This window comes from Engystomops pustulosus, chromosome 1 (assembly GCF_040894005.1).
Source record: "Engystomops pustulosus chromosome 1, aEngPut4.maternal, whole genome shotgun sequence".
Taxonomy (NCBI): Eukaryota; Metazoa; Chordata; class Amphibia; order Anura; family Leptodactylidae; genus Engystomops; species Engystomops pustulosus.
The window spans coordinates 234,856,341-234,871,176 of NC_092411.1; the positions used below are offsets into that span (position 1 = coordinate 234,856,341).

Here is a 14,836-nt window from a genome sequence, read left to right on the forward strand (position 1 = left end):
CTTTTTTTCTACTATGTTGGTGTCCTCAGGAGACCAGTATGATTGAACAGGGAGCAATAAGTTGCTGCTTTATTTTTGGTTGGCACCTCGCGATAAATGAGGGGGCTTTGGGGTTGCAGTTTGGGCACTCGGACCCTAAAAGGTTCGCCATCACTGACCTACATCATACAGTTTCCCACCACTTACACCTCACGTACATTGTACAGCTTTAGTAGCCCTGTGACTGTACTAGCCCAAAGAATAAAGTAAAAGACTCAATAAGAAGTATAAAATGTTATGGGTTTTTAAAGGATGGGAGTAAAAAAAAATGCAAGCACAATAATTAAAAAGGGCATCAGTGGAAGGGGTTGAACCACAAAAGTCTTTACATTATCCCATGTTAGTAATGTTGATGGGAAGTTTTAACAGTGAATATTACTGTCCTCACCTACATCATACAGCTTGCTGCCACTTACACCTCACATACATCCTACAGCTTCCCGCCACTTACACCTCACATACACCCTGCCACACACAGAACACGCTGCTGCTTTTGAACCAGGCGCTCAGTCACACACTGAGTGATCACGTGGTAGCTGTAGTCATGTGACGGGGACGTCATCATGCTGCTGTCGGATAGGTGGCTGTCACCGTGTAGTAATGGCTGCGCCCTTGCTGCAGGACGGCGGACGTGGTTGTCTGTTGCTTCTGGTGCGGCTTGAGCGGCGGGCACAGTGTGTGAAGCGTCTCCTCCACAGCAGAAGACCGGCGAGGACTGCCAGCACCAGCTGCGAGCATGCCAGGGACGCAGGGTACATATCAGTGTAGTACACCAGTGCATGCCCTGTGTTATATGTGCCGCCTGTAGGGATCACTGACAAGTAACGGTGCAGGTCACAGTAGGTGAGGACTAGTTCTAGACACAAGCGCTTCATGTTACAGGGGGTTAAGTATTCTGGATAAACTTATTGACCGCAGCACCTGCTATGAGCCATGATGACTTGTGGTCCACATAGATGCAATGCTCTGCAGTGCTATGGACCTCCCTGTAGCTGAGTACATCTAGGACTCGAGATTTACAGCTTAGTGTAAGTTATGTGAACTTCAAGGGTTTTCCAGATCTAAACAAAACCTTTCTTAGTCCCCTGCACTTTTGAATGATATTTTCTATCCCATATCATGTAAGGAAAAAACATCACAGTTTGATCACAGCACACAACATGTGCAGTTTAATGGGCCACAAAATCCTCTGTTTAGTACCAGGGGTTGGCTTTGGTTTCCATGCATTTAAAAAAAAAACAGCATGTGACTTGCCTGTGCTGCTACTCCTCAGCTCTCAGCCCCTGTCTTTGTTGCTTGGTGATAGGTTCCCCTTAACTACATCCTGACAGCCCACTGGGCTGGGTTCTGCAGTGAAGAAAGAAGGCAGAAGCGGTAATAAACCACTTCTGACTTTTCCCTAGGGTCTCTGCTATGAGTTATCACAGATCACCCAGTGAGCCCTCTTCATACAGACATGGCATATAGCAGCAAACACCCACCGCTGATACTCGCCGTCAGTTTAAGCAACGATTGCAGGTGTTAATCCCTTGATTGCCGACTGGCAGACACTGGTGGCATTCAGTAGATGCATGGGCGTTGCCATCTTTGTTAAGATCACTGCTACCCCTGATTTCATCAGGGATCGGCGATCAGTTGATGTGACAGCCTCGGGTCTTCATCAAACTCAAGGCTACCTGGTTTCTGAAGAATTGTTACAATGAGGTAGTGGCTCATTGTAACGAATCCTATGTAAAACGCTGTATACTGCAATATAATAGTATTGCAGGATGTGGTGGTAACAATCAGACCTTCTAGGGTTAAAGTACCCTAGAGGGTCTAAAAAAATTGTAAAAAAAAATAAATTAAAAATTCAAATCACCCCCCTTTGTCCCTAGCACTTATATAAGACTTAATAAACAGTAAAAATCACAAACCTGTTGGACATGCTACGTCCCAAAATGCCCAATCTATCAAAATATAAAAACGATTATTGCCGGTGGCAAATAGTGCCCAAATCTTTGAAACGCTTTTACACCATTTTACATAACATACATTTTTTTTATAAAAAGTGATCAAAAGGTCGCATAGTCCTCAAAATGATAGCAATGAAAACGTCAGCTCATCTTGCAAAAAATGACACCTTACACAGCTCTGTATGAAAAAGTTATCAGGGTCAGAAGATGGCAAAACATTGTTCTAATTTGTGAACGTATTAAAAACACAATAAAACCCATATAAATCTGGAATCACCTGGATCATACTGAGCCAAAGAATAAAGTAGATGCATCATTTGGAGAGCACGGTGTAAGTCGTAAAAACAGCCCACAAGAAGGTGACACAAATGCCTTTTTTCGCCACATTTGGAATTTTTTTCCAGCTTCCCTGTACATGACATGGAATAATAAATAACGTCAATGAGAAGTAAAATTCTTTATACAGAAAATGAGCCTTCACACAGCTCTGTACATGAAAAAATGAAAAAGTTAGAGATTTTTGAAGGTGGAGTGAAAAAAGGCTGTGTCCTTACGGGGTTAATAAAAAAATAAACAATGTTTCCCGATAAAATCAATTCCCCCGCTTCACTGTGAAAAATATTGCCGTAGTCGCCTTGTGTGCCCAAGACTATACAGATTATATATCTTTCTTTCCATACATACCCCACAGCACCACAATGTTCTAGAAACATTTTTTTACAAAATCGCAGTAACAGAGGTTTCAATGATACCCCATTATGTGTTGTTGCCTAAAAAATACCGGTGATTGCAGCATGTTCTGGGGTACCTTGGACTGCAGGAGGAGGCAGTTGGGTGCTGGAGTTGTTTTGGATAGCAAAATGTTTGTACTAATACTTGATTCGATAACCTGATTCTCAAAATAAAGATAAAACTACAGAAAAAAACTAATTTAAAAGGGAATCTGTCAACAGGAATGTAGTTTTTAGCTAGTGACAGGTTTCAAAAGCCTGTGGTACACTGACTTTGAAAAAAAATGCATTTGTCTGCATTCTAAGTCTTACTTTATATAAGTTTAATTCACATTACCTGCCTCCTGCCAGAAGCATGTCCCAGACTGTGTGTGTCTCTCCTCCACACTCCTGCAGCTGCCTTAAGGCCCGTTCCACACTTGCGAGTGTGATGCGATGAACTCGCATCACACTCGCAACGCAAGCTGCCGGGAACACACGGCCCGAACGCTGCAAACCTGGAGTGAACTGACATGCTGAGTTCACTCCCGCGGTGCAGCGTTTGGGCCGTGCGTTCCCGGCAGCTTGCGTTGCGAGTGTGATGCGATGAACAAGTGTGGAACGGGCCTAACCCTTCTGACTTCTTGTCATGTGCATTGAGCAGTCAGGGGAGGGAGGGGATGTTGTGGAGGAGAGGAAGAATGCAGGCACAAGCAGACAAAGGCTGCAGCTGCCCATCACTGCAACCTGCCACATGCTGCTGACAAGGAGCCAGGTAATGCGAATGTGAAACTATTATGAATTGGTGAAATAATTCAGATTGATGATAAACATATTTTTAAAATCGGCATACCATAGGCTTTTGGAACCTGTCACCAGCTAAAAATCACGTTCCTGGCGACAGGTTTGCTTTAACAAACCATGCATGTTTTGTAATTCGTGTTTTTTGTTTTTCGAAGCTAGCCTTGAATTTACGTGACTATTTGTTTTAAATTTAACAAATAATAAACAAATGAATTGAGTACTATAATATTGGAAAGATAAAAAGGACAAAGTATTGGCATTTAGAGAGCTGTCTAAGTAGATAGATCTCTCTATACCAGTACATTAGGCTTGTAATGAAGCATAACTGTATTGATGCTCTTTGAGAAAATAGTCCCATAGATATCGGTTGAGTCTATGGCTTACTGTTAATGTTCTTGCCTCCCAAGGAGGTTCGATTCTCCTCACCACCAAAAGCAAAAATAATGTTAAATCATTTGATAATAGATTGTGTCAGGGGCACCCTCCCTTGAGATGGAAATTCACCCTATATGGAAATAGGTGATGTGATTCCCACTAGAGATTTCCCTGATGACCTGATCTTGTATTTGGTTTCTGCTTGGTGAATCCCCATAGAGACATCTTAAGAAGATTCACTGGAAGAATGCAGGAACCCCGGCAGCCTGACATATACAACAAACTATGTTGGGGATTCCCTAGAACAGTTATGGCGAAGCATTTAGAGATCAAGTGCCCAAAATATAACCAAAACCCACATATTTTTTACAAAGTGTCAATTTAGAAATTTCAGCAGTAACCTATTGCTCCCTGCTCTGTCATAGGTTTCAATTGTATTGGCGTCCTGAGGACATCAATACAGTAGAAACAAGGAGGAGATATTCAGATTATTATTGTAGCTTCCCTCCAGAGTCCACTGAACAGGTAGAATCACAGGGCTCACAGCAGGAGTACCAATGTTAGTTCAGCTCTGTCCACTCATCTTCATTACTCCTGCATTTCCAGTCACTTTAAAATAGCTATGAATGTGGTACGTCCTGGGATGACTGGGACAGCAGGAGCAGGCGTTAGTCCTGTTTGGTGAACTTTGTGCTGGGGTAATGGCCTGTGTGCCCACAGAGAGGGCTCTAAGTGCCATCTCTGCCACCACAGCCCTAGAGCAACTGAGAGTCCTTTGCCTCTAGACATCTTGTGTGGAATAAGCAGATACCTCCCTATAGTACCAAAAGTAACATAACCCTGAGCTATCAGCGTCCATGCCCACAGAGGGTGCTCTGAGTCCCCCTGTTAAAAAATGTGGCGTGAATTTGATCCCACTGTAATATTCAGTGATACAGTGAACAGGTGATCCATTCAAGGAAACATAAGAATACCTGATGGTAAATCTATATTTATCTATTTTAAGCTACATTCAGACACACTGGTGCCCGCCGTACCGTAGCGGGAGAGGAGAAGGCGCCGTATGCCAAGAAAAGACGGGACATGTCCTATCTTTTCACGGCTATGGAACGGTACGGTGCCGCACGTGTGCAGAACCGCTCCCGTACAGAGCCAAGCGCCCATTGCCAACCGATGGGAAAGTATATCCAACATATATACATCCACCATACGGCGGTGTGAATAAGAGTGTGTGTGATATAACTCAGCTAAGAAAATTAAGCCTATTTCTTCTACTTGTTAACATTTAATTCTAGGTTGATTTAGAGAAAAACAGTTAAGCAAACTATGGCTGCTTTATATATGTCAATAACATATTGCAAAATGTGGAGGATAAAATGATACTGATGAAATCCTGTAAAAAAAAAAAAAAATCTTGGCTCAGTAGAAGGTAGACTGCTAGGACTAAGGTACTGAATGCAGAGTGGGAACTATGATGTTCAAGTAAATAAGGGAATTTAGAACATAAGAAAATGTTCTCTGAGCTCTTATCTGCTGTCAGTTGAAGTGCTTTATGACTAAAAGATCAATAAACAATAGTGCTGTTGGATTACTGTCAGATCTAAAAGACTCCTGAGAGTGCCTCGCTGAATAGGAGCCCAGGTCGTGCCATGAGTTCAGACTAAAATCCTGACAGATAAAACCATTGATTGGGCTGCCCACGCCTTTGTATTGCTTATCTCAGGTTTTAGAGAGGTACTCGCAGTTGTTTCCCAATTTTTTAATGATTTTTCAGCTAAATCTTTTGAGATACACAACTCCCAGTCTCCCAGTACAGCTTTCCAGTTCTGCGTTTTAAGGCATGATCACTCACTGATGTCTGCCAGCATCGGAGACGTTCCGATTGTGCTATATTCATTTTAATATTTACAAATGCCAGTTTTATTCCTGCTTAGTCCCACATGGCTCACGCAGTTCTAAGGATTAAGCACTTGCAATAACTCTTGCACAGCTTTTTTTTTTTTTTTTCAACTGGAGTGAATTAAAGCATTCGACCAATAATATAAATCAAGTGTTGTTCTCTTACAGCTCTCTACCCTGGGAAAGTGTGGTTGGACTTGAAATCCATGCACAGATTAATTCCGTCTCCAAACTGTTTTCAAGCTCTGAAGTTAAGTTTGCGGCACCTCCAAATTCCACAGTATCGTTTTTTGATGCTTCGTTGCCAGGAACTCTGCCAGTATGTACTTACTTATTGCTTTATTGCTTATATTTAATATTTCCTTATATTCTGTCATTTTGTAATCAAGCTCTTTTTTACGGGAGCTGGAATCTTTCTTCTTTAAATGGAAAATACTCACTGAAGGTGATAGCCATGCAGCTGAAAGGAGCTTCAGTTTTAAGGGTTTGTCCATTTAATCAAAAATTTCCCTCATGTTTCATTATGGTATTCCATGTGTCAACCTTTCAACGATTATTTTTTTTACTGTCAGCCTAGCTTAAGACTCCTTAGTGCCCAATGGAGAAACCTGTTTGGGCTAAGGGCTAAAATAAAAAGAAAAAAAAAAAATGCATTGCCGAAAGTATAAAAGAAATGCCATGTAGGGGGTGCAGGGATTGAAAGATGTTTCATCTGGATGTCATCTTTAACCCCTTCACGGCCACTCATTGTATATTTATGTCGACCAGACATTGGCGCACGGTCCTTAGTAAATGTGCCCCAGTATTGATGTAGGCTATAAATGTAACAGAGCCTTATCTATTACTCTGGAGTCCTGGATGGTTCTAGTGTATTTTATTTGTCCCTGTGTAAGAGAAATGCTGAATTGGTGGTGTAATTTTGGCTTCATAATAAGTAATGTAACTCACTTTGGTACATCCAGCATACGAATAGAGCATTGTATTGTTATTGTCTTCTGTAAGCAGCCTTCAGGGAAATAGTTTATGAAAATACAGAGATCACTTTTTATCTGTTTTTGTTGATTCTCTTTGCTGTTGAATATAAATAAAGTAGTAGACTATGAAGACTTACTTATTAACATACAATATCGTGCAGACTTCTGGCATTTGTAGGCTGACTGTGCGAGCACATTTGTATATGTCTAGCGCTGTTATGAATTTAAAATATATATTACATTATACAATGTGTATTACATTATTTTTCAGGGCAACACTTGACATATATCTTTTTTTAAAATTATGTATATGGTGGGTAAACTACACTTTATTTTTGACTTATTGGCTTAGTATAAACTCCATTACATTAAAACCAACTCAAAAACATTGTCTTGAAGTACATTGGTCCATGCCTTTCACCGTGCATTCACACCCTGCTTCTACTGCTACAGTCATTTTAGCATTAAAGGGGTTATCCCCAGGTTAGTCCATTAACTCCTTAGGGATGTGGCCCTTTTTCATTTTTGCATTTTAATTTTTCACTCCCCACCTTCAAAAATCTGTTTTTATTTCTCCATGTAAAGAGCTCTGTTTGGGCTTGTTTTCTGCGTAACAAATTGCACTTCATAGTGATGGTATTTATTATTCCATGCCGTGTACTGGGAAGCGGGAAAAAAATTCAGAATGCAGTGAAAATGATGAAAAACGCATTTGCGCCGTTTTCTTGTGGGCTTGGATTTAACAGCTTTCACTGAGCGCCCCAAATCACATGTCTATTTTATTCTTTGGTACGGTACGATCACGAGGATACCAAATTTGTACAGGTTTTATAATGTTTTCATACATATAAAAAAATTAAAACCTTCTGTACAAAAAAAAAATTTCTTCATTTTGCCATGTTCTGGCACTAATAACTTTTTCATACTTTTTCATACAATGCTATTTTGAGGACTGTATGGGCTTTTGATCACTTTTTATAGAATTTTTTTATATTTTTCAAAATGGCAAAAAAGTGGAATTTTCGACTTAGGGCGCCAATTTCCGTTACGGGGTTAAACGCCGGAAAAATTTGCTAATATATTTTGATAGATCGGACATTTTGGGACGCGATGATACCTTTTTACACTTGGCTTTGCACTTAGTGCTGTATACACAAAGCACGTGAAGCCGGAAGTTAACAGTTGGCTCCTTTTGTCTGTATTGCCAGGAGGTGTAACTATATTTGTGGCTCCTATTCACTTACCTCCCCAGCCACTACATGGACACAAAGCCTACTAGTTATGACTCCTGTGTGTTCTGTTTTTGCTGGTGGTTTCTTACACCTGTATCAACTATTGTTGACATTTTCCATGGTACATCAATTCTAATTCTTGGAAAACCATTTTGCTTTAATAGCTCTGTTTAGTTTAAGTAGGAGAAGATGAGAAATGATGCAGGAATAAGGTCACTAATTTGTTACAGAAGGAAAATATGCATCGATTATTTTTTTCCCCCACAGATATTTTCTGTAATTTGTGTTTGGGATTGTTATAAATCTCACACTTCACTGCTACAGATTTGCGTCGTAGAAATGTTGTGCTGCAAGTCAATACATAATATTTAACATTCGCAGATACCCTTAAAGGAATATACCATCAAAATCAAGCATGGATAAATCAGGGACACTTACTCATAGATCTAGGCACTGTGTTATCCATGGCCTCCTGCCTTCTGAAATCAAGCTGGGGGAGGGGCTTTAAAAAGAATAAACCTCCTTTTCTTACCTGTCCTGGAAGGAGGCAGTGGTCAGGTTTGAAGTGCTGCGGGGATGTGTAGTTGAAGCCCAGAGTGGCTCTGTTAACTTCCCCCGGAGCTCTTCTGGCTAATTTTTGTACTAACATATTTATACCTATTGCAATATAGATTTAATAAAGAATATGCAATTTTAATTCATCCACAAGAGTGCTGGATCTATCGACATTTTTTTCATCTTGCACCTGAAGCGGCACAGGACTTTTCCCTTGGTGTGATCCGGGCACCGTTCACATTGGATCTTGGATACCACATATTTGGAAGAGAATACTCATTTCAATAGGTGAGCTGGAGAGACTTATACCTATACACTGTTTCTTTACCTGTTTATTAGAAGTCATGTAAATAAACAGTAAAAATCATAAACACAGCTGCGCCGTGTCCTAAAATCTATCAAAATATAATATATTATAAAATAATTACTGTATATACTCGAGTATAAGCCGACCTGAGTATAAGCCGAGACCCCGAATTTTACCACCAAAAACCGGGAAAACCTATTGACCTGAGTATAAGCCGAGGGTGTAGTATACAGCCAGCCAGCCCCCATGTAGTATACAGCCAGCCAGCCCCCTGCCAAGCGCATAAAAAATAAAAAACTTAATATTCACCCTCCGGTGTCCGAATCATTGGCGCGGGTTCCGATCTATTGCGCGAGGCTCCCGATCTTCGGCGCGGTTCCCGGCGGCTCCTCTTTTCTCTTCTTTCTTCTCTAGCTGGCAGAGTCGCGTCCATGCGATCTGCCGGCAACCGCCGAAGATCGGGACCCGCACCAACGATCCGGACACCGGAGGATGAGTATTAAGTTTTTTATTTTTTAATTGACTCGTGTATAAGCCATATTTTGTGCTGAAAAACTTGGCTTATATACGGTATATCATTACTATATTATTATATTATATTACATAATAATATAAAATATAATATCAGCAGTTTTTCACTGCGTTTAACCCTTAATGGAAAATTGCGCCCAAAGTCGAAAATGGCACTATAAAAAATTCCATTAAAAATTATCAAAAGGTTGTACAGTCCTAAAATTGGTCGCAAAAAAAATTACACTACCCACATCTTCGCGTATATTATTACTATATTATTATATTATGTTACATAATAATATAAAATATAATATCAACAGTTTTTCACTGCGTTTAACCCTTAATGGAAAATTGCGCCCAAAGTTTTTTTTTGTACACAAGGTTTTAATTCTTGTAAATGTATGAAAAAATTATAAAACCTATACAAATTTGGTATCCCCGTGATCATATCGACCCAAAGAATACAGTAGACATGCCATTTGGGGCGCAAAGTGAAATCCGAAAAATCCAACCCCAAGGTACATGTGTTTTTTCACCAATTTCACTGCATTTGGAATTCTTTTTCCTGCTTCCCAGTACACGGCATGAAATATTAAATACCATCACTATGCAGTACAATTTGTTACACAGAAAACAAGCCCTCATACAGCTTCCAACATGGAAAACAGTTATAAAAAAAGTTATGGATTTTGAAGTTGGGGACTGAAAAATGAACGTGAAAAAGGGCCTCTGCGTTAAGTAGTTAAGAACAGTTCTCCAGCGAAACAATTAAAAAGGTTGAAGCTTTATTCCATAACAAGTAAAAATGAAAAACAAAATGATATGTACAGTAAAAAAAAAGTTGACGCTTTTCAGACAGAGCACTGCCCTTAGTTGTAACATAATGCAATCTGAATACAACACATGTTTATACAATAGGATATCATGTGGATTTAAAATAGGGGAGATAGAGGAACAAACCAGCCTTGCAACATGGGAAGCAATTATAATACATGTGAGAAGTAAGCAAAATGGTACAATATAAGAATAGATAACTGGGAAAAGTCAATAGTCTTGAGGAGAACAGATGTTCAAAGTCATTATCCAAAAAACTTCTCGTGACAAGAGAAACTTTCTCCAATCTGCGCCACTCAGAGGAGAGAGAACAATTTTGTTAAAGTCCATACAGTAGGCAGTTCTAAAAAAACCTGAATTCTGAGACATTTTAGAATCAATAGTGTTAGCAAAGAGATAATCTTTGTAGGATTTGTTAGATGCAATAGATTTGGCTCCATTCAGTGTATGTTTGTGGTAGCCTCTATCTTGTAGTCTAGAATCTATGTGATTAAACTCTGTGATTATACTCTCCAATTGGTAGGTTTTTTGTAACGTGTTTCTTATGACAACTGTCAGCATGAAGGGTAGAATTGTCGGCAGATGGTTTTCTGTATAAAGATTTGTCTATTTTCTGTGTAAGGTGATTGCCACATAACAAAACATCTAAAAAAGGTAGTTGGACACAATTGTATTCAAAAGTGAAATGAAGGTTACAACAATTGGTGTAACCGTCATTTTAAAAAACTTTTGATATGTTGTAGTGCAGGTAATTTTAAGCCCTTTTGCAATTGGATTAGTTAGCCGAATCTTGCTCCTTCCTCTTGTATTCTGCAGACTTCCCCTAGATGGCAGTGACTGCTCAGATAGCTGTTACTATGGACATTCCTTCTTCATAAAGAAGACTAGGGGCAGGAGACACGCCCCCTCTCCCTGCAATCAGCTGATCACCCCATGGCTCACTGCCCCAGCACTCATGTCTCACAGCTCCAGCACTCAGCCATGTGCAGGGAGAAGCCATGACTAATGTAATAACCAAACACCTTCATCTTCTCTCTCTTCTAGCTTTCCCTACACCTGTATACTGTATAACCACATAATCCACACTGACAGAAACTACAGCCCCTCCTCCCCCCACCACCTCACACACACTGGAAATGGCAGGAGACTCTCTCCAAGTCTGCAAGGGACCTTAGCGACGGAACCTTGCCAAATGAGCCGACAGTTGTCAAAGCAACTTCCATACCATTTTATATGTGACGAAAAAGGATTAGTGTCACTAAAGAGAAAAAGTTTCTCCCACCACGCCTTGTAAAGGTTGATGAATTCACATAGAATAGCATTGTAGTTACTGTATTTTTTAAGATAAGATACTGCTTGTAAAGCTAAATCATGCGGATTACATCTACTGAAACCCAACAGTTATTCATAGACCAGGAATAATTGTTAAAGGTTGTTGGCTGTCTTGCGACAAACGTATATATGGCGTATATACGTCCTCCACATACGGCAATTGGCACACGCCGCCCTATGTACCACTCTGTAGCCGGGAGAAAGATAGGACATGTCCTGTCTTTCGCCGTAATATGGCGCCATGCACAATGTTCCTCTATGGAGAGGCGCTCACCCCCTCCTCCTCTCCCCGGGGCTGACGTGTGCCCGCTGTACTATGGTATGGAGAGCACATGTTAATGTTTCCTTATAATGAATATCTCTGGTTCTCTTAAGCATCCACGCACAATCCATGTATCATATTAAAGAGGAGATTCTTCTGTTTAAAATGACACAAAAGTGTCCTAAGATACCAAATAAAATGTTTTTTGTCTTCAAGAACTACAGTCAATACCCTACATATAAAAATAACTAGCGCTAAATTTTGTTTTAAGAATGGCCTAGTTGAATGAAACTTGCGCACTGTGTGCAGAGACTGTGGGACATAGAAAATGAAGAGAGAATAAAAAGAACAGATACAACTCCTCCTGTTATCTTTTCTCCAAAGGACGTCTGTATTATTTACATGTTTCTATTTTTTGTAAACCATTTCACAAGTATATTTCTTAATTTGGGTCCTGTATACTGTATCTTCTTACCGTAACAAATACGATGCCTAGAAGCGACTCAACGTAATTGAAGCTTTTGCTAGTTAATATAGTCTAAATGTGCATACATTTCACCTCTCAGTGATGGATAATCTGCTTCTCGGAAGACATGATATAGTTTTAAATGTCTATTGTAACATTGCCTTTTGTTCTGCACATTTTATAGCTGCCTAAATTTTCGTATCACCGTTCGAGCTGTTGCCAGAAAAGAAAGATAACCACAGGCAGCTTCTTGTTCTGTCATTTAATAAATTTTGCTCATTCGGATATAATGAGTCTAAAGCCAATTTTCTTTTTAAGTTAAAAGAAGAAATTCAGCTGTCTCCATTTCATATTAGCAATCACATTTTCTCTACGATGTCACCTTTTGACAGAAAAATGAATAGCATTAATATTGACTTAATACTGGCCTTTGGATTACTGTAGATCTGTAGAACCCTTAAAAATGAGTTACACATAAATGGCTGCCAATTTTATTTTTTGAAAAATGAGTTCACTTTATTCACATTTATATGTTCAGCAGATTATAATGTGTATTGACATGAATCCAATCCCTTATTATTTCTCTTGAGAGAGATCACAAAGCTGTAGGTGGCCATAATTTTGGCATGTTTTTTTTCTGGATTGTACAATTTGTGGGTTGATTTCATGAGTTTTCAAGAATTTACAAAAACCTAGCTCGGAACTAATTCAAATGCTTCAGTAATATTAATAATAAAAAAAACTGTATTTTTTAACCAGCAAAAGAGTATCAATAACAGGTTGGAGCATCAGGATCAGATAAGAGGGGTTCAAAAATTGGGCTGTGCATGTGAGTTGTAAGCAGCAACCTTCTCATGCTGCATAGTGGCAATGCAAAGTACTGCGGCTCAGTTCCTTACAGTAGGTATAGCCTTCTGCTTCCAAATCCATCCCTGAAAGGCTTCTGGCTATCTCTCTGATTAGATAGTGAAGACATATTTGAAGAAGAAAAACAGCTGCCCAGAAAACCTTTTTTGGGATGCCCTTCTTTTTACCTATGTTAGTGGTAAAAGTTGCAGCAAGTTTCTGTTGCATTTGTTCATTCCTCCCATCATGCTTTAACCACATTATGAGCCTTCACAAAAGACTAAGCTATCCTTCTTCTCTGCATTCTGTTCTACCATATACAGTATAAGCTTTCTCCCTTTACTGCTTGCATTTTTTTTAACCAGAGAGGTCTGGTGTTGTCATAGCCATGTAAAAAATAACAGCATCAAACTTTACCATAGAGACACAGCAAAAGGATTAAAAAAATATTGAAATTTGAATGAAATGAAATGGACAATGAACCATCCAAAAAGGATAAATTACTAAACAGAGTGTAAACGGTTCAAAAGCAACTAAACAGACATACTATTGAATCAAAGTGTGGAAAGGCCCTCAAATCACAGTAACGCTCAGCTAAACAGATACAAAGCCGCACATGGCACCTAGAATCACAATCATGATATTAACCACGTAATAGTATGGCGTGCGCCGGGTGAGGGTACATGAAGAGGGCTGAGCTCTCTCCATAGCCGTTAAGTCTCTGCTGCATAGCACCCGCTAGCACCAAAGACGGGTGTTATCCCGTTGGTGCTGGCGTCTTCAAAAAGGTGGGGACTTGGGCAACGCCATCTTTGTGACAATCGTCACTCCCCGTGACGTCATGGATTGGCCGCCATGACAGCCTCAGGTTTTCGGAAGACCCATTCATTACAATGTGCGATTTGCACATTTTAACCCGTTCACGACCCGTGACGTAATAGCACGTCACGGGTCGGCCGCGGGTGCATGGAGAGGGCTCACGCGCTGAGCCCTCTCCATAGCCGGTAAGTCTTTGCTGCATATTGCGGGTGTTTTCCCGCTGATCGCCGCTGGCAAAGCTGCCGGCGGCTTCAAAAGCATTGCAGCGCATGGGCACTGCCATCTTTTCGAGGATCGCCACTCCCAGTGACGTCATCGTGACGTCATTTTTGTACAGAAGGTTTTAATTTTTTTAAATGTATGAAAACATTATAAAACCTATATAAATTTGGTATCCCCGTAATCGCACAGACCCAAAGAATAAAGTAGACATGTCATTTGGGGCGCACAGGGAAATCCGTAAGATCCAAGCCCACAAGAAGACATTATTTTACCAATTTCACTGCATTTGGAATTTTTTTCCCGCTTCCTAGTACACGGCATGGGATATTCAATACCATCTCTATGAAGTGCAATTTGTTACGCAGAAAATAAGCCGTCACACAGCTCTGTACATGGAGAAATAAAAAAGTTATGGATTTTTGATCATGGGTAGTAAAAAATGAAAATGAAAAAACAAAAAAGGGCCAGGTCCTGAAAGTGTTAATGAATGAGGTGGATAAATATAAATAAACAGTAAAAATCATGAACACATTCGGTATCATTGCATCCGAAAATGCCGTTCTATCAAAATATATTTGATCATTTTTCACTGCGCTTTACCCGTAACGGAAAATAGCGCCTAAAGTTGAAAATGGCACATTTCTGACATTTTGAAAAAATATTAAAAATTCAATAAAAAGTGACCAAAGGAT

At 39.9% G+C, this 14,836-nt stretch overlaps 1 protein-coding gene across 2 annotated transcripts in view; it reads left to right on the forward strand.

Moving 5' to 3' along the window:
- Nucleotides 1-495: 495 nt before the first annotated feature.
- GATB (glutamyl-tRNA amidotransferase subunit B) overlaps nt 496-14,836 on the forward strand; it is an 87,111-nt gene continuing 72,770 nt past the window's right edge. The window contains exons 1-2 of one of the 2 annotated variants that reach the window (XM_072121367.1): nt 496-791; nt 5,951-6,101. In XM_072121367.1, the coding sequence (XP_071977468.1) occupies nt 640-791; nt 5,951-6,101 (303 nt within the window). In that variant the 5' untranslated portion in view covers nt 496-639. The remainder of the gene's footprint in view (nt 792-5,950; nt 6,102-14,836) is intronic. The other variant, XM_072121358.1, reaches the window with a different exon arrangement.